The sequence below is a fragment of the Pelmatolapia mariae genome, linkage group LG18 (assembly GCF_036321145.2).
Source record: "Pelmatolapia mariae isolate MD_Pm_ZW linkage group LG18, Pm_UMD_F_2, whole genome shotgun sequence".
NCBI lineage: Eukaryota > Metazoa > Chordata > Actinopteri > Cichliformes > Cichlidae > Pelmatolapia > Pelmatolapia mariae.
Window position 1 is genome coordinate 24,944,273 of NC_086243.1, and position 25,987 is coordinate 24,970,259.

The 25,987-nt window shown below is 38.0% G+C and overlaps 2 protein-coding genes across 3 annotated transcripts in view; both read right to left on the bottom strand.

Annotated features, from left to right (window-relative positions):
* ankrd12 (ankyrin repeat domain 12) overlaps nucleotides 1–15,809 on the bottom strand; it is a 37,335-nt gene extending 21,526 nt beyond the window's left edge. Inside the window, exon 1 of one of the 2 annotated variants that reach the window (XM_063462397.1) lies at nucleotides 15,627–15,809. The gene's annotated coding sequence lies outside the window, so the exon portion shown is untranslated. The remainder of the gene's footprint in view (nucleotides 1–15,626) is intronic. The other variant, XM_063462398.1, reaches the window with a different exon arrangement.
* A 1,749-nt stretch (nucleotides 15,810–17,558) lies between these two features.
* Nucleotides 17,559–25,021, bottom strand: ndufv2 (NADH:ubiquinone oxidoreductase core subunit V2). The gene is made up of 8 exons (XM_063462399.1): nucleotides 24,888–25,021; nucleotides 22,738–22,791; nucleotides 21,008–21,070; nucleotides 20,444–20,560; nucleotides 20,181–20,349; nucleotides 19,646–19,755; nucleotides 17,849–17,925; nucleotides 17,559–17,756 (listed from the first exon to the last, which is right to left on the bottom strand). Exons 1-8 carry the CDS (start codon nucleotides 24,927–24,929, stop codon nucleotides 17,663–17,665), a joined length of 726 nt encoding a protein of 241 aa, XP_063318469.1. The 5' UTR covers nucleotides 24,930–25,021; the 3' UTR covers nucleotides 17,559–17,662.
* Between the last annotated feature and the right edge of the window lie 966 nt (nucleotides 25,022–25,987).

Genomic DNA, 25,987 nt, shown 5'->3' on the forward strand with positions numbered 1-25,987 from the left:
TGAAGCAGATTTATCAAACTGCCCCCCCTCAAAAAACAAACAAACAAACAAAAACAACCCATGAGTGGGAAAAGGTTGAGAGATGTGATTACAAAAATCATTGGCTGGTTTTCTCAGTCTCAACGCCATCACTGTGGTTAACAATTCAGCAGAAAAGGACACTGATGAGCACTAACAACACATGGGCCACTTTGAAATATTTTCAATAATCACTAATCCGTTGAAATACCAGCTAGAAATCTCGGTTATAATTACTTAGCAGTTTCTTCTCATAAATGAGCAGCAGTCAAAAATGCCAAAGTGAAACAACTTAGAGGGAAATTCAAATATTCCCACTCCCAATCACTTGCCTCAATTTAATATGTTAAACTCAGATACTGGGAGGAAGATTTTTCTTGTTATGTTTTAGAAAGCAAATGATTTTTAGGGTTATCTGTGACTGATTTATCGAATTAAAATGACAATTTTCTGTGGCCTTAATTGATATATTAAGTTTATAAAGGTTTAAAGTATAGTAGATTTCCAATTTAAAAAGACAAATGACCAACACTTTATACATACATACATATTCATTAAAAAAATTTATTTTGCTTCTTAATGTGTGCACTGATTGTGTATGTTGTTTTTTATGTCTGTGTTTTAAAAGCCCAACCTAAGGATGGGCATTGAAAAATAGCTTAGGCCATGAATGCTGTGGTGTGTGGCATGGTTCATGTATTGTAGTCATTCCCATAAAAATAAACTGCAACTAAACAATCAAGGTTGGAGGTCAACATATCACCCTTTACTAACAATCCTTCTTTACCTATAACATTACAAAATTTGTGATTTCAAAAGAAGTAAATTCTAAATCTGAATGAATGAAGACAGCGAAATCCCAAGCCAAGTGCGCTGCTGCACTGCTGGTCTCTGTCTCCATTTATTTATAACCTAGCGTTTCTGCATTTTTAACTCCACTGGTTCCTGACTAACAACAATAACAACCATTTCCCTGTAGCGTTCGGGTGCGCCGGCCCTGACAGCAGAGCGGCTGCTAGTGCGTATCCTTGCGTGAGTGCAGCAGTCTGAGAGGGGAATTGTGGTAAAAGACTCTGGGGGTGTTGGGGTATGTTCACTGGGGGAGGATGGAGGAGAGTATATGGTGGAGATGTAGCCAGGAAGGATGACGAGCACACAGAGTACGGTAACCTGATCCACTGACTGCAGGATGGGACAGGGAGGGAAAGGGGGCTAAGAATAGCACCGAGCCTGACACACAGCTTGCAGAGCAGAGTACGCTGCCGCCACCAGCAGCAGAAACATTACTCCACTCCAGCTGCGAGAGTACTGCCTGCTGTGAGCTCTCACACACACCATGTGGAACATACATGTGATTTTCCCTTGCTCTCCCATGTGGCTGTACTTTCGACTGCATGCACACACACACCAAAAACCCCCTGATGAAAAGTGAGCTCTGACTAAACCACTGGGTTACACTGCAGTAGAAATAAAAACTGCTTAATTATTATCATGAATATTACAAATCCAGAGAAGATGTATTCAGCTTTTCCTACAATAGGATGTAGGGAAGACTGTGACATGCTCAAGGAGACGCTCGACGCCTGCTGCAACGGTAAACAGCCGGTCACGTGGTTGTGGTCCTACACGCCATCGGGCTAAATGGTGGGGGAGGTCTCTCTCAGCTGCACATTCACTCGCTCCCTCCATCCTCCTCCTCCAACAACGACTCCCTAATGAGTAGCAGGACAAAGCCAACCGCAAAGGCCCGATACTGGAGGGGTAGGGGAGGTAACAATACCCAGCAAAGTGCCATCTCTCACATATAAATATCTGGACTATAAGCTGAATTAGATATCCTTAAATACCTTACACAAAATCTATGAGGTATAAAGGCTCTTCTATTTTCTGCCCCTTCAAAAGACGAAAGAAAAAAATCAAACAAAAAACAAAGAAGAAACAGCAGTATATCAGGAAGAGTCTATCATTTGTATCTGTAATGAATGCCTGGCCATATATTCAAATTAAGGGTTTGTGGTGTCTGGTCAAAGTAAGCAAGCAATTTAAAAAGCATAAAGAGCTGTTAGCTTACTATTCTACCCAGTATAATTGATATTTTTAAAATGGTGCTCAAAATTTATACTGGGGGGGGAACCCCGGGAATAAACAGATGTAAATTATAATTGTCAGCTGTGACAACAACAACATGTAAGCATGGTGCCTGGAGCAGCAACAATCAGTTACTTAATTTATTATACTAGCAATTAATTACATTACATTAATTCAATACCTTAAACAGCTTCTTTTACAAAACACAGTTTTTAAAAAATATTGTGCCGTATTGCAAAAACAACATATTTGGGTTCTGGACACATTATCATGACGAGAGGTATTTTGGACTTTTTAACTCATGAAAAGAAATAATATTACCTGCAGCCACAGACTTTAAAATGCAATCACAACCTGTCTATTTTTTAAATGCAGAGTCACAAAAAGAGGTTGTATAAGCCCTTCATATCTTTGGGCTCTTAAAGTCACTCTCTTGTCATTCTCCTGACTCAACTATGCACCAAATTCAAAGCAGCATAACATTTCCAGCACAATGTAAGTGCAGCTTTCTTCCTCCCATCACCGGGTCATCTTAACTGAAGGCGCATTTCGACAAACAGCAAAAGCGACACTGGATGCCTCGAGGAGGCCGTTCACCTCTCACTACCCTAACCCCAGACAGGCGAAACACGCTGCCTCCAACCAGAGCGTCTGGCCTTCGTTCCAGTAGTTTTTGGCTTTCATAAATAAGACGGGCACACTGCTGGAAAGAGGCGGAGAGCACTGGTTTAAACTCTCTGGCATGGGAAAAAAAAAATAAAAAAAATGGGTGGATATTAATATTAAGTAACTGTTCAAACCTGTACCAGTCAGCTGCTGCCAAATCTACACTGAAGCTAATAGCTTTTTGGTAGTATGACAGCAACTTTTATAAGTGTATTTAGTCACTTACAACAACCAAAAAAAAAAGTTTTGCTGTACAACTAAGTACATATCATGTTTCATCTCCATTAGATACAGCATTTACTTTGCTAATGTCAAATACTATTATAACACCAAATTCTTTTGCCAAATCAATACTATGAAAGGCATAATAAATTCATTTAAAGACCAGAAATAGTTTGAGCTTTATTATGCAAGACAGAGTGCTGAACAATTTCAGTCTTATCCTTCAATTAAATCACTTAAAAAATAAAAAAATAACTCATCTAAATCTACAAGGGCGAGGCTCGGGACATGGCTTGCACACAGATAAAAGTCTCGTCAAATAACATGTTTGTACATGAGAGGATGTAAATAGGGTTAACTTCACTGGCAGGAGAATAAGGCTCTAACCTGGACTGATGAAAAATGCCCACTAAACTGGTTCGAGAGAGTCTGACAGCCTTAAGAAGCCTACCGCCACTGCTCCGAATGTAGGTTAATGATCAGATACCCAAGCAGAGGACAAGAACAATGAAGCCTTTACTGCTGATTACGGGTTAAAAGGAGGGGGGAGGGAATGTGGGAGGGATTAGACCAAAGGTTAGGACCCAGGCGTAGGTCTTGTTCTCATTTCCACCACATGGCCAAGCTCACTTGACTCAATCAAACACTGGAGAGCTGTTGCTGCTCGAGGAAATATCCATATCCACAGTATGGATGGAGAATTGGGGGAAAAAATGTATAAAAATGTGACTTTGAATTAGCAATTATCAGACTTGGCATTAATAACAGTGAGCTAAATATGCAACAGAACTGCATCTCATGTTGGTAACAAAAACTATTAACTGAAAAACATCCTGTTTAATACATGTTAAAAAAATGAATTAAAAAAAGCCTCATCACTGTTGCAACATGTTTGCTAAAACAAAACGCCCTCCTTTTCCTTTCAGAGAATTTGTAGGCAATGATTTAAAGCTCCTGGTGGCAAAGACATTACCTACATGACTATGAAACAAAACACATCTGCAGCTAACAAGGTGTCACAACCACAAGGAATCCTATCCACTCGGTTCCATATGAGCAACTAGCTGGCCACAGTCTGAAAAATAAACTGTGAGGGAAATATTGTGTCAGTTTTCATTATGACATTCAAGATACGACTCCATCTACACCTGTCACATCCTATTAAACTCGATGAGCTGCCGATCCGATCACAGGCCTGACACATGGCTGCCTGCGCAGTGCCAAAACCACAACTCTGCAGTGCCAGAGTAAGCTTAGATGAGACCAGTGTGTGTGGAGAGGTTGAAAAAGCAACTTCAGCTTCATGCTGCGAGGAATCTACAGATTACATAGCACACCAACCTTTTACCTTTGATTTAAACCTCTTAACTCAACAATGAAATACTAAAATTGCTCTTGAATAGCTGGAAGTTAATCAGTTAATTGTCTGAAGGCCTGGTTGAGTAAAATATTTAAACCTCTCCTTATTTCAACACTATAGTCTTAATACTTAAGAAGACACAAGATGCCTTGAATCAACAACGCAGAGACAGCAACCATTTTCAGAGCTGGTATATTTTTTACAGTCAGCCCCACAAGACATGCAGCATATTAATGTTTTTTTTTTTTAATACCAATTTGTATTCTAAAGAGTTTCCTTTAAAGAGTGAGGCTGTGTGGAGCTAAAGGACACAAACTCAGAAACATTAGATATTCATTGAAAGGAGTTAACCATTTACCTTCCCTCGGTCATTTTACACTGAAAGTGGATGACCTTGGTACTAAAATACATCAATTAGCTTAACAATTACGTGAGGTTTTACAGCGTTTAGGACAGTTGGTTAGATTTGTCCATTACAGTGCACTCAGTGCTCCTGCGCGATTTCATATCACTGTGCTTTAGTGTTTTGATGAAGTGGTCAATACTGGAACACTACATAAATCCATGGACCATAATACACCACAGCCACACCATTAAAACCACAAAGAGGTGAGGTAAATAACATTGATTACCTTGGTTCAATGTAATGTTCTGCATTGAAACCTTAGGTCTGGGCATCCACGTGTGTGTTATGGGGAATTTAAGGTACTGTATCATCCTTTTACATCTCTGTTACTGTAAAATCAACCAACACAGAGCCTATGTTAACGCACTTTTGTGCAGGCCTCCAAAAAGGTGACAGTGTATAGCTTGATGGCAATGATACTTTGCTATGGGCTGTAAAGTTAGCGTTAGATAGAAGAGATGCTACTTCGACTGTTTTTAACACTCGGTTTCACTTCAATGTGAAGAAGTTCTCTGTTTATTATTACTTCCGCCTTCTGTACAGCACAGGCTAATCTGTAGCTGTAGTACATGAACAGCATGAACAGAAAAACCCCCCCAAAAACAAACAAACTGCATAGCCCACGTTGCATGTTGTTCCACATATTTATGAACCATCACCAATGCACTGCCATACTGAGCTTCTGACATTAACATGTTCCACCATTTTAATGCTGTTGTAGACAGCTGGGAGCAGTACCAAAAGGCCTCCTTGTCAGGACAACGTGCCCCACCAAACTGCAAAACCTACTGAGGGAAACTCAAGGTGGGAGTACAATCCAAGTCTAACTGAACCATCCCAGAATGTGTAAGAACTTATCTTAACAGATATCTTCAACATGCAGAACCTGCAGACAAGGTAAAAGGTTTTTGTACTGCAAGATTTCTGGTTTCTGTTTGCAGTCTGGGCTGTATTACACAATCTTGTTGTAGCAGTTGGTGGCTGCATGCAGGTCAAAAGAAGGAAATCTTTGGGAGTGTCCTTCAGAGTCTGCCAAAGTTCCCATGTCTGTTTGGGTGGCACAAAAGGAGCCTACATTTTTCATGTTGTGGTTCATTAGTGTATATAAGTCAGCCCTTTCCAAGTTTGTTTAATCTTTACTGTAATCATATGCAGAAACATGAAGAATTTCAACAACTGTGCCCAATTTCAGCAGGTTAATTCTAAACATATCTGAACTGCTCTAAACTGTTTTGTGCATGAAAAGGGCCACAGTTGATTATACTTCAAACAAGCATGTTGAACACATGCTTTACTTTGTTTTCATGTTATTTAATCAATAAATGTTTGTTTTCAATTGTGTCTACAAAAACAAAATGAAACTGATTAATGTATGAGTTCTGCCACATAAAAATGTCTTTCCTTATTACTACATGTGCAATGAACTTTAATAACAAAAAAACCCCTTTAATTTTAATGGACTGGCTGTAGCTCAGGAGGTAGAGCTGTCATCTACTTATTGGAAGGTTTGTGGTTCGACCCTTGGCTGCTCAAGTCTGCATGCCGAATATTCTTGCGCAATATAATAAACCCAAGTTGCTCTCCAGTGCATCCACTGGAGTATAAATGTGTGTGAATGTTAGATAGAAAGCACTTATGTAGAAAAAGCATAGACAATAGCGCTTTTATGAATGGGTGAATGAGGCACGTTGTATAAAGCGCTTTGAGTGCTCAGGTAGAGTAGAAACGTGCTATACAAGAACCAGTCCCATTTACCATTTCACTTAACTTCCCTACAAAAAAATAAATAAAAATAACAAGCCAACATTGCCTAACCCTATGTTGCCGTTGCTTCAAATATTTTAAACAGCTAGTAAGACATAAAACCCATCATCAAAAGCAACCCTAACTTTTATGTAAACATACAGTGGAGAATATGATAGGTTACTTCCTGTATAATAACCCTAAGGGATCTCAATTGTAGCCTGTTTTCACCTTAGCTTTAAACCCATTTAAAATGAAAACTAGCACAGTCATGGATAGCATAAAGCAGCATGCAGAGTACTGCCAATGATTAACACAATCTGATCACATTTCTCCACTCAAAAAGAGCTCAGTGACGCGATTTATTCTACAACCAAAAGGAATCCACTGAAATTGTCCTGTGAATGAAAATCTCATTAACCTATTTTATAGCAGGAGGGTCCTCAGCCTTCCGAAAGCATGGTCACAAAACAGAGCCAGAGTAAACAGGATATGACTGCTTTCTTTGGCATCAGTGAAGTGAAAGCAGTCCATGAAGAATGCAAAGAACACACCCACTGTCAAATTGTCTTTTTTCACAATAAACTAGCAACAGACAGATATCTCTCTCACTGCTCATTCATAAAATAAAACTTTAAGAGCTCTTTAATAATTTAAAAACCTACAGCATTGTAATATTGCAACCCAGTCTGTTCCTTCCTTCCTGTGCGCATGAGGTGCATTCACAGTCACGCAGGAAGGTCACAGGCTCTCGAACTGTCGGCCTTTAAAAGCGTACAATAGATTATCAAGCTGTTACACACAAAGATACTGCGCTCAACGTACCAAACAAAAACAACACATTGCACACATTCAGCTGCTGGCAAAGGCCAGCACATGTTGTGAAATCAGGAGGCTCCACCCTGACACATGCACAAACGCACGCTTGCTAGGCCTCTTGAAGACGCAGATACTCGGCTGATGGAGCCAACTGCAGGTTCTGGTCTAGCTTGAGGCACATCACATCATGACCACTGCCTGCTTTCATGCTCCCTTTTGAACTGCAACCCAATAAGTGTAGTCGACAAGTTGAAGTGAAAGTGATACAGAACAGAATTTTAAGCTGCCTCAAATAGAGGAAACAGATGATTTCTTTGGCTTATTGTGCTTGGAGCTTTTCCCATCACATTTGTTGTAACCTTTTTAAATTTCACTCCATCTTCTAAGCTGACCAATCTTCACCATCACAAAGCTTAAACGGCGCAGCCACAGTAGCCTCAATGACCAATAATGGCAATTTATCAATACTCAGTGGGCAGTGGTGTTCACTTTGCTGAAGAGTGAAGAGTAAAAAACAAAAAAACTGACTGTTTGGGGGGGGATTTCCCTGAAAATATGGCCCTGCTGTGAGCACTCAAAACAAAAAAAGAGGAACTCCAATCAGAATGTTAGTAAAGTAAAACAGCTTTATTACAACCATAAGTCATTCTTGCTCTTTGTTGCTGTGAAATGCTGCAATATGGCAAAGATCAGACCAAGCAGACAACATATAGGCCCAAAATACCAAAGATAGCCAAGCTAAAACTCTCAATGTGAAGGACTCGAGTACAAAAGGCACAAGTTTAGGTCTCAAACAGACTGCTTATGTTTCACATGAAATGAACCAATACATTTAGTAAGCTTAAACTCATATGAAATCATTACTTTCCTTCACTCAGTGATGTCCAAGTCATCAGTCACTAGTACCTCAGACCTTAGCCCAAATCTCTCTGCTTTAAAGACAAGAGATTTTTGGCTTTTGTTCCCTCAGAATTTTGCAATCAGGGGACCAAAATAATAATAAATAAAATCTAAGACATCACTTTGCGTCTAGGCTTAACCCTAAACCCGTGAAGGGTTAATACCTTTCTCTCTTGTTCTCTAAGAGAATGTCTTCTAAATAGCTTAAGACATTTTCCATTGCACCGATCTGCATTTAGAACCCTCCACCTCCATGTGAATGTTACTCCTTTAATCTGCCGCCTCTTATTTTTCCCCTTTCTTAAATTACTTCTCACCCAAAAAATGCATAACACACAAAACATTTGATATGGCAAGTTAGGCATTGTGTTAAGGAATAAAACAAATTACAAAAACAAAATATTGTATAATACTGGAGACAAAAACAATAAAAACTGGAAATAAGTATTATGTACTTTCCACTGTATGAAAAATAATCCAAATGAACAACTGTAATGCAAACAAATTTTCTCAAGAAGTGCACTCTAAAGAGGGAATAACGTATGCCCTTACATAATTGCTCAGGCATTACAGCACCTTAGTCAATACCCTATTCTCTAAGAAGCTTATAGTCTGTCTGGAAAGGCTTTATACTATAGATGTCATGCTAACGTTTTCCAGTTATTTTTAGAGCAAGCCCTCTTTGTGCTTGCATTATTAAGCAAGAAAATATTGGAAGGAGTCTAATAACAATCTAAGAAATCTGAAAATTTGACATAGCTGGACTTTCAGTTCAGTATTAACTGTGTACTGGGCTGCATTTCTTTACAAGCGTCTGCATGGCTCTCAGCACGTTTCTGTCTGTGCCTCTTATGACGATCTGCCTGGACGGCACGTGTAAAACTTATGTGACTGCAGATTCTTTCCCACCATCTGATTTCCATGATCTGGCAGAAATAAGAGGAAAATTTGATTTTTGAGAATCCAGACCTGTCACTATGCATGCGAGTGTGATCAGAAGATAAATGCTGGCATTAAATATTCCCAAGACAGCCAGAGAAAATATTTCAAACTGACCAAAACTGCTCTATAATTAATGTCTCAACCACAGCGCGACCGCAAGAAGCAATTATTCAGATGATCACTTTATTAGTATATGACATAAAGCTACAATGTTAAATACAAAAACAAAATGCTCTGTCTAAACATAAATAGTTTTAACTTGCTTAATGACATTACTTTTAAATAACAGTTTTTCTGCAGATCAAACACTTCATCGTTACAGGAAGTCATATCACATTGAAATATGGATTGATACGCAGTTGTGACAGTTGAGTCACAATTGAATAGCTGTTTAAAATGCCCCTCCTTTAAGGCAAAGTCTCACCTGCAATTGACTACGCCATGAGACAAACTCTGTAAGGGATTTGTAGACGAGCAATAAAAGCTAATTTAGTGTCTGAAGGAAAGAAGGATGAGTGAAAATGAAAGCAAAAGCTTTGGAAGAGCAACAAAAACAAGATCCAATCAATGAGAAAGAGGAAATTAACATATCATATGCCAGTTCTAACAAAAATACTCTCAGAGAACAACAGGTCATATTCTCTTGCGGAAACTGGTTGAATTTTAAATAAAAAAAGAAAAAGAAAAAAAGATTTGCCAGTGGGCTTGTGAAACTGATCGTCATGAAGCTACATGTCAACCGATGTCTGCCCACTGGCTCTTCACCCCATACATGTGGTAGACATAGAAATTTGATGAAGGTGTCAGCCAGCTTATTATCAAAATCAAAAGCAGATTTTTAAAAGTAAAGTTAGTCATATGCCTGTGAGTAAATACACTATAATAGAACTATCAATGCAATTACAACCAGTAGGGTTGGTGCAGTGTGATCATGACTGAAGTTAGAGCTTTGTCTTTCCAAACAGCCAAACTGGAAAGGATGGACAGACTGGCAACTGCAGATAAAGTGCATTAATGTCATTATAATTTCAACGGGTTTTGGAATAATGGGCAATGCCTGCTATCTAATGGCAGAAAGGTGCCCATTTACCTTGCAGTTTGACAACAATGTAAATTCAGCTTGTTGGGAATTTGGGGAAGAATTGCTCTAGTCCTTCCCTAAAAACTCTAACTTACTGTTTAGTGGACCATGAACCAAAATGGCCAAAATGGAGCCTTTGGTAGACAAGATCTATCTCAGGAAAGTAAAACTCGCTAGATTTCTGAAGATCAACCTGTGGAAGGATCAATGATCCTTCAATCAATGATTGCCTTTGTCTCCAGATCGCCCCTGGTCCACTTTTGGCAAACTGTAACATTTGACCATTTGCTCTGAGATTCTGCTGTTCACCCCATACCCAACTTGCAGGCCTCTCAAGACAAGCGAGTCCTCATGAGCCTGGGGCTCTTTTCACCCCCACATGCAACCACAGACTTTATGCAATTAGACTGAAGAGGAACTTTACTATCAAAAAACACCCACTGGTCAGGACATGCAACCATTCATGTTTTTAATGTACTAAGCCTACCTTTCCCTACCTCCCTCACATTTTCTAGGTGTTTGTTTTTCCATTTTAAATTATATCTAAAGGTCAATGAAACCCACAAAAAAGACTTTAAGTTGAAAAATGTTCACATTAATTTAAGATTACAGTATGGATCAAAACAATCACGAATATGATTTTTGCTATAGTTGAGCTGTCTTACCGCACCAATAGCAAAGGTAGCCAGGCAGAAACAGAAGAAAGTGAACTGGTGCTTCAGCAATGTAGACATAACAACAAAACAAACACGACATTGGAGTATGTCTTGATGAGTTTGAGTGTGACATGCTGAAACTTTGAAGGGGATAGTAGTATTTACACAGCTTTTCTCTTGTCCTTTTGTGTTGTTTGTGTGTCATCCAGCACATGTGCAAGTCTTTTATTACTCCTAAGTACTTGTTTGGGCAGCTATTTCGAAAAATTTAATTATTTTAATACCCCAACATCAAAACCACTAACAGGTCAACAATGAAATGTTTTCTGGAAACCTTTATATAAATTTATTTTAAAAAAATAAAAATAAAAAATATCATACTGACACCTACCACCCACCCAACCATTGTTACACTATGCACAAAGGTTAACAGTAGAACATACCTAACCCTAATGCTATCTTTAATTTCACTTGGGACTGATTCATTTAAAATCTTGAGGTGAAAAGTCAAACAAACAAGCAACTTATTGTTTTTGAAATTGCTGATCAGTAACACAACACCTCCAATAGCAGCCACCATGGCTGTTGGTAGCAGCCAACAGCAGGACAATGTATCCCACCACACCACAAGTATTCTCTGGAAGAACATGAAAAGTAAAACAAACAAACAAACAAACAAAAACCGAAGAGTTCAAAGTATTGACTTAACCTACAAACTCTCTGGATCCCCATGCAATCTATCCTCTATCTGATGCAGCACAACAAGTCCAGTCCATGGAGCCCATACCCCAAGTCTGCTCAATTATGGCAATTCAGATTGAGATCACAGACAAAAGCATCAAGCACAGATTGCCAGTACAAAAGCTGGGAATGGCATTTGATGCTCCTTTCCAGTGGCTCCACAGTAGTGGTTTACACATTCACCTAAGAAGCCTGAGATCCCCGGTTCAGTGCTGTGAAGAAACACAAATCCCTGTGGGGTTGTGTCATGAAGGGCAACCAGTACAAAAAGAAATTTTTCCAAATCCAACATCTGGAGTTACCCACTGTAGCGATTCCTTGTGAATAGGGGAGCAGATGAAAGCAGCTTTCTTCAAATTTAATTCTCCTTTCTCTACTTGTTAAAACCAAAGTGTTTTCAGACAACTAAAATTGTTTTAATATTAGTGCTGACCAAAAGATGATCTAAATCTGGTACAGCATGTCAAGGAGTACGTCTGGAGGTTAATAGAAGGACAGAACACCGACTTTATACTTCTGCTGGGAATTTATGTAGAGCTTAGGATGTAGCATATGCCAGTGCTTGTGCTGACTGTGTCGATGGCGATGTGCACATTAGGTTGTGTCTTAACTTTAACAGAGGAGCATGACTCTGATACACACGGAGCAAAGGAAAAGGTGCCATGGATTTATAACACAGGGCAAATGAGTGCACAGATGTGATAAAAGAAGGAATTCCCTTAATTGTTTAATCTCATTTTAAATCATTAGATTGAATGTGAATTTTGATTAACTGGAGAGCCCTAATATAGCCTTAAACCTATACGCCCCAAAGAACCTAATCTTTTGTAGATAATCACACCATTACAATGAGGCTATGTGTTTTTAAAAATCACCAATTAAGTAATACAACTAAATAAATGTTGTTTGCAATGAACAAAACGATAAACAAAAGCCAGGGCAGTGCCTTTTTGTTACTTAAAACTGACATTTATTATTGGACACCATCATTTAATTTGCTTCATCAGTGTCAGCTACTAAACTAACAGAAGACTGAAGTGAACAAAGAAAACCCTTTTAAACAAAAAGAAGCATCTTCTCTTCAATGGCACCACAAAAAAGGCACCCATGACGCACTGCAAGAAAGAGCTTGGTAATATACTGCAGTGTCAATTATGTGTCCTACTCGTATTGTCATAACCTTTAGTGCCGTGGGAGGTCTCATTCATCCTCAGGCAAATCATCATCACATGATACTCAGTTGCCAGTGAGAGAGATGTTAGTACAAACTTGTTACAGAAAGTAAAAGAGTATTTTAAAAACAAAAGTTCGAGGTGACACAAGCACACTAACGAAAAGCCTACTAATCCCACCACGTACAATTGAGTCCAAAACAGCAGTGACCATCAATCAAGGGAGAAGACAGCACTTTAATGCCTGAAGAATCATGTTCCCTAATATGAGAGTGATATGTTCTACTGCCAATTTAAGTCTATGAATAACATTTTTATTTACTGTTCTGTCTATATAAAATGTATCTAAAGGAATAGCAGATTAACAGTGGACTACATTTAACAAAGCATTAATATGAAAAAATATCATGTATTACTACATCCTAACTTGCTCCTTAATACATTGTTAATAAGCAAATAATTGCAGCATGGTCCTCGTGATTTATCTAAATTGCAGCTGAGGTTAAGAAGTTTTAAAAAATGATTTAACAAGATTTATTCTAAAGGAATTTTAATTACAATTGCGCAAGAATTTACTCATCATTGAGGACTCACCATTTAAGGTATTTAAGTGCTGTTCCTTAGAGTAGTAAGGTCAATTATGATGTGTCATGGCGAACTGGAAGTATGCTTGTTGTTATACAACCTTCTATAATCTTAACACATTCAGTTCAATTAATCAGTTCCTGGTTTAACCTCCTAGGACCTGGCGTCCACATATGTGGACATCACATTTTGGGTTATTTAGACCAAAATACTCAATTTTGCTCTACAAGGGCCTGATATCCACTTACGAGGACATTATACTGCTACTGTTCTATCAAAATTTTAAACGAATATCCTCATATGTGGCTCTCATTTTTCTTAGAAACAAAAATAAGGTTAAAAAAAAAATCTGGTAATTCTTTGTTTTTACATTCATCGGGTCCCAATGTGACCAAATATCAAAGAGAAATTAAAAATGCATGCTGTGAAAGAGTTCGGGTCTTAGGAGGTTAAGGTCAGCTAAAGAGTGAAATTACTAAATATAACTTTAACTGAAATGACAAACAGACCACCCTGTTTTAAGAGTATTTTCATGCATTCCTGTAAGATTTGGTTATCTAAAAGGCCACAGACACAAGATGATACTACAATCAATTGTCAGCACAATAGTTGAATTGTAACAAATAATGTTTTATTTTAGTAACTGTCAAATTCTAAATGGAGGTTTCTAGAACACTAGCAGTATTCAAGTCAATATTCATGTCTCCAAAATTAAAATAAGCCCCCCAAAAGAGACAATAAGAGTATGTGTTTCTGACAGCTGGTTTCTTATGGTTTTATTTTTGATGTAACCTTTAAGCAGCTGCTTGATTAGTTAATCTCTGATCATGACACGTTTTCATGTTTGAATTGTGGTGCAACTCTAAATAGCATTCTTCTTCATGATCCCAAAATGAACATTTCTTGTAATATTGAAAATGAAACAATTATTTTAAAATGGCCAGTTAACTGTATTTACATGTGCTGTTCCTTAACAAAGACATAAAAAATATATTTTACATTTAATACTGTTGTTTTTTTAACTGTATGAAAAACAGATTGATTAAACACCATTACAATATGACCATTACACTGTCTATATATTGCATTCAATATAATAGTATAAGACGAATACACAGTATTTTGTATGAGACAGATGGCACTTAAAAATACTGCCACTAGGACCAATTTCGGACTGATTCTAAAAAAAATTTAAAGCTTCATTTAACAGTGTAGAAGTGCTGCAATCCAATAAAACTCTTTAACTTAACGTATGTTCAATTTCAGGTTGACGTTTTGGTTGATTCAGACGGGTTGCTGCACAGATAGCCATGTAAAGACAGGCAGCTTTTGTATCAGGCAACACACCCCCAAGATGTCACAGTCACTGCCTGGGAGGCGCAAGCTCCGGATTTTTCAAAGCTATGCTAGTTCCTTGAGAGAATTTACAAATCATAACTACATTTTACAGCACATTGACTGCTATTGTCCCGCCAAACTACGCTGGTTGTAAATAAACGAAGTGGCGTTGGCTCGATCATTGCAGACACCACCACCCACCAACGTTAATGCCGCTCGTGCTTCCAATAATCAAAAAGTAATGTTGTTGAGCGCTAAAATTCGCAACTTGGACATAGATAATAAACACGAGCTGTGGTGTTAGTTGATTAATCTGGCGGTGAAATTCGTCTTGCGAGTAAATATGTTGTCTAATGCTAGTGCTTGGCCAGGACAAGGCAAATTCAAGTTCACGTTTCGCGATTAAACAGCAACAGTCAACACAGGGAGCACAGCACAGCCCGAGACAAAAGCCCACTGCAGCTCCTTTACTGCCCTCACAACGATCCCCCTCCCCAGCGCTTAATCTAAACTAGCTAGCGAGCTTGTTCCCAGACCTACACAGCCTCGTTGGCTGTCTGGCTGTCTGAAGCTAACCCAGCTCGCTCTGCTTCGCCCCGACATTTTCCTATCAGCGCTGTATCCTCGCTTTGAAAGCACCGAGCTACTAAAGGCAGTTACTGGGGTGGAAATTTCAGTTAGCGTAGAATAAGTCCTCAATGTGTGTAACGCACGTGGCGCACAACTATACCAAGCCCACGCAAACACATAACATTCCCATTTTCGCACGCAGTTTACGTCAAGTTAGCTTAACGTTAGCCAGCTTGCAGTACAACTTAGCCAGCTTGCTAGGATTTTTTACCCATCCTGATCCGAGGCAGTCAAATAAGAAACCTCGTTTTGCGCTTACCTTTAAAAGGGGTTACACGTTCCCACCGACTCATTCAGGTTCCGCTATATGTGACTATTGCGCAATATTAACAGTTAATTTCCTAAATACTGGACGTTAACCGTAGCCTACGGCTGTGTGACGTTCATCGCTGGTTTTGAAAACATCCAAGCCGTTCGTCGCTCGTCCTCTCGGAGAAAAACCTAGCAAAACATGCAAGCGTCATTCTCATTGGTAGGGAGAAATCATGTGACCACCAGAGCACCACCGAGCTTATAAGGTCTGCGTCTGCTGGATAGACTGTAGATGGGTATGTTTCAAACGGTTTAACTTTCATTTAACCGAAGCCGTGAGTAAATTCGCATCTTTAATTTTAAGAATACGCTTTTTGCTGAAACATGTTGTACGTTAGCGGCGTGTGTAGCACCTCAAAGTGGCTTTTGAGCGTGTGTATTTGAACCGAAAGGAGGGAGAGAGAGAACAGGAATGGGCACTTGACGTCATCTTTTCCGCTGCTGTGCTGCGGTCAGTGGGAACTTTCTCGAAGATCACGGCTGAGGTTAACAGAGGAATGGCGTTTTCCTTCTTTTTCGTGAGCATGGCTGCGGACTTTAGGCCGCAGTTTCAGTAATTAGCCGATCTGGTTAAGTCGACCTATTAGCCCGCCAATTCAGTGTATGAGCCAGCTTAGAATTGGTTGCGCAGTGACATTTGCATCATGTTGCATGCATTGCGCATGCGTCACCGTGCATAATGTTATATGTTGCAGAGAAGAGCTGGGTTGAAAGCGTATTGGTACGAGGAAAGTGGGGGAGGGGTACCGGCTAGACTTGAAAACGGCCTCGGGATGGGATGAAAATGAAACGGCAGGACCAGTTGTAGGAAGCGGGGTGTTGTTCAAGGCTAAGGGGGTTGTGTTTATCATGTAATGTCTTGAATGAATCAACTTTAAAGGTATTTAAGCAGGCGGAATCTTAAGGTCAATATGTGGTTCTTTTGTTAATAAAGTCAGTCACAATGATACTACCCACAGTCTAGTTTGGAGTATATTAATTGGAGATGTACTAGATGAAAGAATTTTTATATTATTCCTGTCAGAACCATCAGGTAGTCTCTATTAATGTCTTAATTGTATGTCCAGAACCAAATATAATGAAACAATGTCAATAAACCACATTTGAAATGAACTAAATAGAGGTAACATGTAGTAAAATAACTTTACAATTTAATCATAATTTGTTACACCATGCGTAGCAGCATGATATCTGGTGGTATTTACTGTTTACCAAAGGTTTTCTTTATGAATAAACAATTTAAATGTCACTGATCCACAGTAATTGAAAGACATCTAAAATTGGTCCACTAAAATATATTTACATCCAGTAAAATTCAGAACAAAATATTAAGGACCAAAAATGGATTTGGTAGAGCTAATGTTAATTAAAAAAGGCTTTATACTTTTTGTTTTAGCATGTGTAGTACTTGAACAAACATCTAATAGCTTTAGCTTGTACTGTGAGCTTTTAATCACATGATTTTTCCATAGGGGCATACATGGTAGGAATATGCATCTTATTGTGCATGTGCTATGCTGTAATTTTGAGATGTCATATTTGAATGAATTTGGGTGTACAAAGGATGTGATTCATACTTAAGTAAAAACCCTATATAAGGTTTCCATAGGTGGCCATCGCTGAAGTGGCAATGACAATGGAAACTGTCACATAACTTACTGAGGATGAAATACATACTATTTATGTAGTATCACAATATGCACAAAAAATATTTAGCTTTAGGCCTACATTGACGTATTAAGCTTTACTATTCCAGTCCTTTAGCCAGCTTTGCTTAGAAGTATCTAGAAATATAACAACTGCTACAAATCCTGCATTTCATGTTTCCAGTTTTGTTTTCCTTGTTGGAATCCATGTAAGTGAGACACTGACACCTTGAGAACATGTACAGGAACAATTTATTTACACAATATATCTGACTTAACCATAACAGTTTCACTGACAGCTTGCCTTTGTAGCAAGCAGATAGTGGCCCAGAAATGTCTACAGGTCCGATCTTACACCGAATCCTGGTCCTTTAGGAGGCTCTGCCAGGGAAGTCAGTCCGCCTGCAGGCTCACAGGAGAATCGGCCACTCCTATAGAAAAAGAACAAACGTCTTCATCTACAATCAGTTCACAGATGACTTTAAAATTATATAAGAATCTATTATGCAAATTGTGCACATACCTGGGTCCTGGTGGAGGGACTCTGCCTGCCTTAAGCTCATCAATAATATCCTCAATATCCTTTGGTGTAAGGTCCTCCTAGAATAAGAGATGAGAGCAGCTTAGCTTTTGGTCATCTGATGGTCCATGTTTTGATTTTCACATCCTCCAATCTGTAAGAAGATCTATTATATTCTAAAGACAGGGGAATACTTTAAATACTATCTTTGTAATTCAAAGGAAATTATGATGATTTTTTCTAAATTGAATAAATGGATAAATACTACATCAATGTCAGATTGACCATGTCAGTCAGTGACTGTATTTCACCCAACAGCAACTTTTCCCAACTTTCAAAATATCTTATTATTGATCTTTAGGACATGCAGGGCAGCACCAATTTATCAATAGTAAGATCTATGAATGTACCAATATGAGCCAATATCAGCCTTGTTCACTAAAACGAGAATACTGACATCTGCAGTGATATTTATAGGCATCAGTGGCTGATATGTATCTCTTGTATCATATCATTTTTCCCTGACTATAAAGTATACAGCATAACAGACAGCTAATCGACTTTAAAACAGGAAAGGATTTTTGTAATTAAGATTTTTTTTGGTTTGGCTGCAAGAGGAAACCAAGAAGAGGAAGTAAACAACAACAGAAAAACGATAAACAGGAAAGAAAAAAAAAAAAGTACATATACCGTCTTCAGCTTATTTTAAACATCAGTATCAGGCCAGAGTTTCATGATCAGCGCATCCCCAGTTTTCCAATCAATTATTTTTTTATGGCCACTAATAACTATAGCCAATAATAACTCTGACTTTAACTGTCAGTAAAGTTCAAACCAGCTCTGACAGATTTAGCTTTTTTTCAAGTCGTGCTAAAGAGGATACAAGTGTCAAATAGTGCTTTTTTTAATTAATTATTTTATTTTATTTACAGTACAGTTACTTTATGATATTGCAGAGCTGAACCATAGTGTTAAAAATGAATGATATAGACTTGCCCAAAACCATTATGGCATTTTTTTCAAATCTCACAATGTTCGTAAGTACAAAGACTGAATCGGGTGGTCTGCTTAATTAATACTGCCTGTGTGCTGCTCCAAAGCTGCTTCTACCTTCATATTTAGAAGCCCCTGAACAACCCGACACAAGTTCAAGCTCTTATTTGCAAACTGTGTCATCCTGAGTAAAACTAAATGTGTAATTGATGACTGAATTAATCTAATCTCCAAAGGCTGTGTGTATGGCTTGAGTGTTAATTATTCACATAAAAAAATGCCAACCTCAGCACAAGGTACTCTTGGTATTAACACATCGTGCCTTTTCTTGCTAATGATGATACCTCAGCAAGCTGAGGTGTTGCGGAGGATTCCTCCTTCACAGTCATCTTTAATTGGGTAATTCACTTAAGCTCGGCTTGCAATAACTAAATTTCCCATGGTAGAATTATTTTCACATGCTTACCCACAAAAGAATCCAAAAAGAAAACTTTTGACATCACACTTGGTTCAAGAAGTTGATATTTTTCCAAACTAATATAATGAATAAGAAAACACTCGTGTTATAGCTGATTATTTCTCTATTTTTTTCCTCCCTGCTCTTAATTTCCTTTGGAGTCTTCCATGTTGCAGGCTGTGTCACACCTGCACTGTTTTCCACATGAGGAGCACTCCAGAAACGGTGCTGAGGAATAAATTCTCTGTACACATTCTTTGTGAAACTCGTTTGAGCTTTAATCTAATTTGGTTAATTTAGTTAAAACGTTCAGTATGGAAGCCATCTGCACAGAGGACTCGAGCACTCACATAATAGTTGTCGTTGATCTGAACCATTGGAGCATTCACACAGGCACCCAGGCATTCCACTTCTATTACAGTGAACATCTTGTCTGGAGTAGTCTCCCCAACTTTGATACCTGTGGAGAACCAAATGGAGAGACGCTTCATATTCAGCTAGTCTCATCTGACACTCTACAGATTGTCTTACTAAAACAACAAATATTTTTAACTCGAGCATTAAAGCCTGACGTGCCACAGCTGTTAGCCACATATGTGAGTTAAAAAGAAGAGTAAAACTTCACTATGGTTGACTTAAAGAACAAACGTTGTCCTCTATTAAATGTAACGTAGGCTCAAGTGTGTTGACAGTTTCCTTGCTTGATTTCAATCTTGTTTGATGCTACAGCTTGATATTGTTTGAATACCGCTGGCAACTGTATATTTATACATTTGTTCTCAGTCTCTGTTTATCTCAAACATACACAATAAAAAAAAAAGTTTGTTTTCATCTGTTTTCATCTCTTCATTGGTTTCTCAGCATAAAATGGAAAATCACTCTTACCGAGTTTGTTTTGGATGGCCTCCACGATGCTTTCTGAGTTACAGAGCATGCAGGGTGTTGTTGTGCAGACCTGAATGAAGTATTTTCCCACAGGCTTACGTAGGAACATCGTATAGAACGTTGCTACTTCATATACTCTCATTGGAGGGATTTCCAGCACCTCTGCAACCTGAAATACAAAATTTATATAAAATGTGTTCGTTATCATCAGAAAAGCTTGACGAGCATCACTCTGCTGGAAAACACTAAAAATATGACTGTGCCTTGTTCATGGCAGAAATAGGGAGCCATCCATGTTGCCTTTGGGCCAAATCCAACACGGGGATGGTGGCTGCTTGCTTGTGTCCTTCTGGGTACATTGAAGTGATCGCCTCAATCCTCTACAGTGAACAGAAAAAGATATTTTTCCATGACTGTATTTCCCATTTTTATTTTAACAATAAGGCCAATTTATACAGTGAAATAGTCCTGATATAATTCATGTACATGGATTAAATGATACTATAATTGTAGCGTACTCTACAGTAGTAGGTAGGCCATATATCGTTGAGCTTTTTTTTTCTACAAAAATACCAGGAAAATACATTGTGTCTGGTGTAGTAAGGTGGAGAGGCAATTAAATAACTACTAAATTAGTTACAAAATAAAGCTAGAGATACCCAAGTTGATTGGCTTAGGATATTTCTGAAAAGAATTTCCAGCTTTTGTACAATAACACAAAATCAATACCTGCACTATACCTGCAATTATCTGCTATTACTGGTAATGAAAACCACATCAGTGCATCCTTAAAAAAAAATACTGTTCAACACAGATGCGAGGCTCACCTTCTTGTTCTCCTCAGTGAACTCAAAAGGTGTGTCAGGGTTGTTGTCAGGAGTATCTCTGTGCTAAAAAAGAATAAGGATAACATTAAAGTAGATTAAACTTTATTTATAACAGACACACACACATAATCGTCTTCGGTATATAATTATCTGTGTATGTATTAAACCTTGTGGAGCTTCTACTGAGGCTGAATTTTTCCTCAACAGCTACCAATTTCATGCGTGAGTAACAGATCTGTGAGCTGCAAACAGTATCTGATAAAATATTAACAGTTCATCATGTAAGCCCAGAGGGAAACAGGTGCTACTACCCAAGGAGAGAACAGACTCAACACAGACAACTATTATTTCTGCTTCTGCACACACTGCCCCCTTGTGAGCAGCAAAGCTCCTTTGTGCAATAAAAAAAATTGAGGGGGGAAGAAATTTAATGTTTTTTGTTTTTTAATTTAAAGCAGCCAACCAATGCATTAATTAAAGAAGAGTGTCATAACCATTTTTTTTTTTAAATGAAGCACAGGTTAAAAACAACGTTACTACCAGGGGACTATGGAACCAAGGAGAGTTTCCACTGCATGAAACTATCACAAGATGTTTTCGTGTGGCTGTAATGGCTCCTCCCTGGATAAATTAAGGTCTTTCGGAAAACAGATACCACTGGGATCAATCCTGCACAAACATACTGCAGAGCTGTGTCTTCAATTAATGGCTGAGCCTTTTTTGTTTTGCAAAATTTTCAAGTTAGTGAAGCATGGACAAAACACATCTCGAAACCCACCCAAACAGATCAGGATAACAAAAATACAGCATAAGGACAATACTTGACACTGGTGACAGTAGGTTTATAAGTTCTTTGCATTTGATCCTATCAGTCCAATAAAGGAGTTGGTATAGTGTTCATATAGGCCAGGTAAGGCTGCCAAATCTTAACAAGGTTTTATAGTTGTTTCTGAGCGTGTAGGTGATCTTTTCAAGTGGGACACATCTATATATCTCTGAGATCCATCAAAAAATAGGTAGTTGGAAGTCAAACTTCCACATAATAGTTATGCACTTTCTAACAATGCATAGAGCCAGTTCCAGGAACTAATGTTGGCTTTTTTCGTAATTGGGTACCAACCTTTAAAATCCCCTAATAAACATATTTGAGGATCTAATGGAAAGAGTAGCTCTAAAACCTTTGACATAATGTTGGAAAATTCATGCCAGAATGCCTTCACCTTTGTGCAAAAACACAAACGCTCCTCAATGCTCTATAAACTCTGGTTTATATTTATTTAATTTTTGTGGCGTGATGTAAGTTTGATGGAGAATGTTGTAATGGGTCAGTCTGTATCTGATATTAATGGTTACATTTAAACATTTCTGACATTATTCCGACCATCTCTCTGCCTCAATTGCTACATGCAAATCGGACTCCCAGTGTAACTAAAAAAAACAACGTTAGTGTGACATAGTAACAGCTGGACTGATTGCGTTGAAAAATGAACAGTAACAATTAAACTTAGCAGTAATATAGATAATATTAGAAATGACTACAAATTGTTGCTGTAATTTACAAAATTTTCCATGAGCTCTGCTGATCTATAGTAACCCACCATGATGAGCTCACACAATGTATAAAAAAAGCCCGTACAGCATCAGCGTGTACAGCATCCGCATGTACTCTCTGTTTTTGTCTGTCACCTTCTACACATTTTGTGCACTGAGGAACGGAAAGTGCCACTCACCACAAAAATGCCACCAGCTCCAGCACGTACAGCAGACTGATGCAGACTCCTGGCCTGCAAAACAGAAGAAAACAGGTAAAATACCTAGTGATGTCATGGAACGAAATACAAACTGATCTCAAATGCCAACATTTCTTACAGTAAACATGCTACTTAAATGCAATACTTTTGAGCGCATAACATATGTTAAAAATAATGAATCCAATTCATGACTTGCAGGAGTTCATTCTCTAAGACCCAAGTTTAAGTTGTGTTAGTTCAGCGATAACTAAAACCCAAAAATATCAGGTGGTGCAACCAAAAACATGAAGTTTTTATGTAAAACTAGGATAATGTTGAAGTAAACGTTAACTTAATTTCTATTTAATTTAAATTTTATTTTAAAATTATATGTGTGCCCTTGGTAAGTTAATACAGGTGTTCGAGTAAAAAAGTTTGAAGTGTTTAAAGTTTAAAGTGAACCAGGAACTGGAAGGGGTGAAACTGCAGATGTCAAATTAACATTGTGATTTAAGATCATCTGTTAGTTTTCTAAACTTCTTATTTGTTTTATTTAAATGTTAGTCTGTAGATTAAACTCCTTCAAGTCATATTTTAAACAGAACTGATGCACTTAGACATAATAAAATATGAATCTCACATCAATGACCCAAAGATTGCAAGACTAAAGACTGTAGGTAATTGTTGACTGACTGGCTCAATGTAAAAGGTAAAATTTATAGTGACTGCTGCGCCTGCCTTGATTTGTACACAACTATACTATTAATAAAGCCTTAAAATACATACAGCAATAAAATGGAAGGTTTGCGCCTAAAGACAAGATTTTTGCTCTCTAGTATGAGAAAAAAATTATTTTGAGAAAACTTCCTCTAAAGCTGTGAAGTGGAAATGCCATTAAAATGTTTGTTATTGGAAAATCATTTTTACATAAAGTATGACACAATAGTGTAAAGGTGGGTAAAGTTGTGTAAAATAAACCTCTTAGTGTATATTTTAACGTTTCCCACTAGTCCGAAAGAAGATATGAAAACTAAATAACCCCAAATCTATAGATTTCTATTTCTAGTCCACTATATTTAGAAATTAATTGTACTACGTTTGTCTTGATGCATTCTCAATCATCCAGGAAAGTAAATCTCCAAAAGTTGATTCTGTTCATCTGGACGTAGCGTTTTGTGGGAGAAACGTTTCAGTCATTATGCAAATGTACTGTTTATAAGATTTGGGGAAACCTGCAGTCAGCTGAGACTGAAGAAGTCACTTGGATGAGTGACGAAACGTTTCTCCCACAAAACGCTACGTCCAGATGAACAGAATCAACTTTTGGAGATGTACTACGTTTGCACTACTGAATTTTCTTGAAATGTTAAGCTGCGAACAATTCTAAATCACCATAATATTAAATATACATCTTTTAACAAATTATGGCTTATTATTAAAGTTGAAGCTGCACAGCTGTATACAAAACAATTAAAATGAGCCCCAGTTGCAATGTTGGAGTGATTATACTTATATAATCAATATTTATGATCTGATAGTACGATGTAATGTGTATGACTGTGAAATGTGACATTCTGCATAGTGAATACCTTAGATAGCTTAACTACATGTACAGTAACAAATGTGTAGTTTTACTACTTTACTAGTAGAAACTTTGCACAGTATAATTGATATTTAACGGATCTAAAGCTTTCGCAAGCTGTTATTATACACAAAACAACTTCTTGTGCTGAGCCACTTTTACGTAAATCATTATTTTATGTAAATTGAAAACAGTGTTATCTGATCCAAGTTTCCAGCTAGATTAATATTAAGTGATTAATATTGTTGTTTTCCCATACTGTGAATTTACAGTAGCCATGCAACCAATTATATAGGGTGAAGTTAAAGCCAATTGCATGTACACGAGCCTGCTAAAAACCCATTCTAGCGGCTATGTTTTCCTTTCGCTGCACATTTTTCCAGCGATCGCCTTTTAAAAGTTTGACAGCAGAAAGCTAATTTAGCTAGCATGCTAGTGTTACCCAACGTCATTTTGCTGAGCGGCCTCCACTGCATGCCCTTGTGAAGAGTCATAGCATTATTTTCTCCAAGTTATCGAAAATTGCACCCAAACCTTCCCCAGAACCATAAAAAAATCACAACCGTACCGCCTGCGACACTGCAGAGCGAACAGCAGCAGACAGAAACATCTTGTCGCTTGAAGTTTGGTCCCGATGCGTTAGGAAATGAACGGGACAGCGGTAGCCGACATCAACACAAGCGCGCTCAGGTTCGATTCATACTGTCTGACGCACGACGTGACGTCTGTACGTCTCTGCGCTGAATCGATCCCAGATTCAAGTTGGAGCTCAAAGTCAGTTAACGTTGAATGTTTGCGAAAATGTCTTCTACATTCAAAAAACAAAATTATGAAAATATATAATGAACATTTTTATTTAAAATATGATAACAGAATAACAGAATACAAGAAATAAAGACGCAGTAAAAACGGTCAAACAAAATTATACAAAATGCTTCACAACAAACTTTTAAGTAATATCTAATATTACTTTAATAAACGTGCTCATTAAAAAGACAACATACTGCAGTAAAAATACTGATATAAATTTAGTGGGATTACATTTGGGATCTCTCTGAGCCTCGTTTTGTTAGCTGTGGTGATGAACAGGTTGACAGACAGAGGTCAGGAGTCTTCGTATATTCTGATGTAGTGAGAGTTGGTAGCAGGTGGGAAAAGCCTGGAGAAGTGGAGGTATGCACTCCAGGGAAAATGAATTATAGTCAGAATAGAACACATGTGCACGAATGAAAAAGACTGTAGTGAGACCTGCAGTATTTGAAGACGGTGCTTGTAACAAAAAGACAGGAGGTAGAGCTGGAGGTGTCAGAGTTGAGGATGCTCGTTGGGAGTGACCAGGATTAACAAGACTGGAAATCACTGCATCAGTAGAGCGATTCGTGGATGCAGTGAAGCAGGACAGGGAGAATGTTGACGTGACATAGGCGGGATAGGGTGAGAGGAAGATAAACCGCTGTGGCGACCCCTAAAGGGAGCAGCTGAAAGTAGAAGCGGGCATTATATAATTGCGAATAATAATTTGTCTAAGGTTAAATTGTTATGACTTATTTTCTACCGAATATAAAATATTTGTATTATTTCTGTATTTGTTTTTGGGGGTTTTGTTTTTGTTTTGTTTTTTAAGTTTTTCACATGTGTTTTGTCGGTGGAGTATAGTTTTCTTTTCTC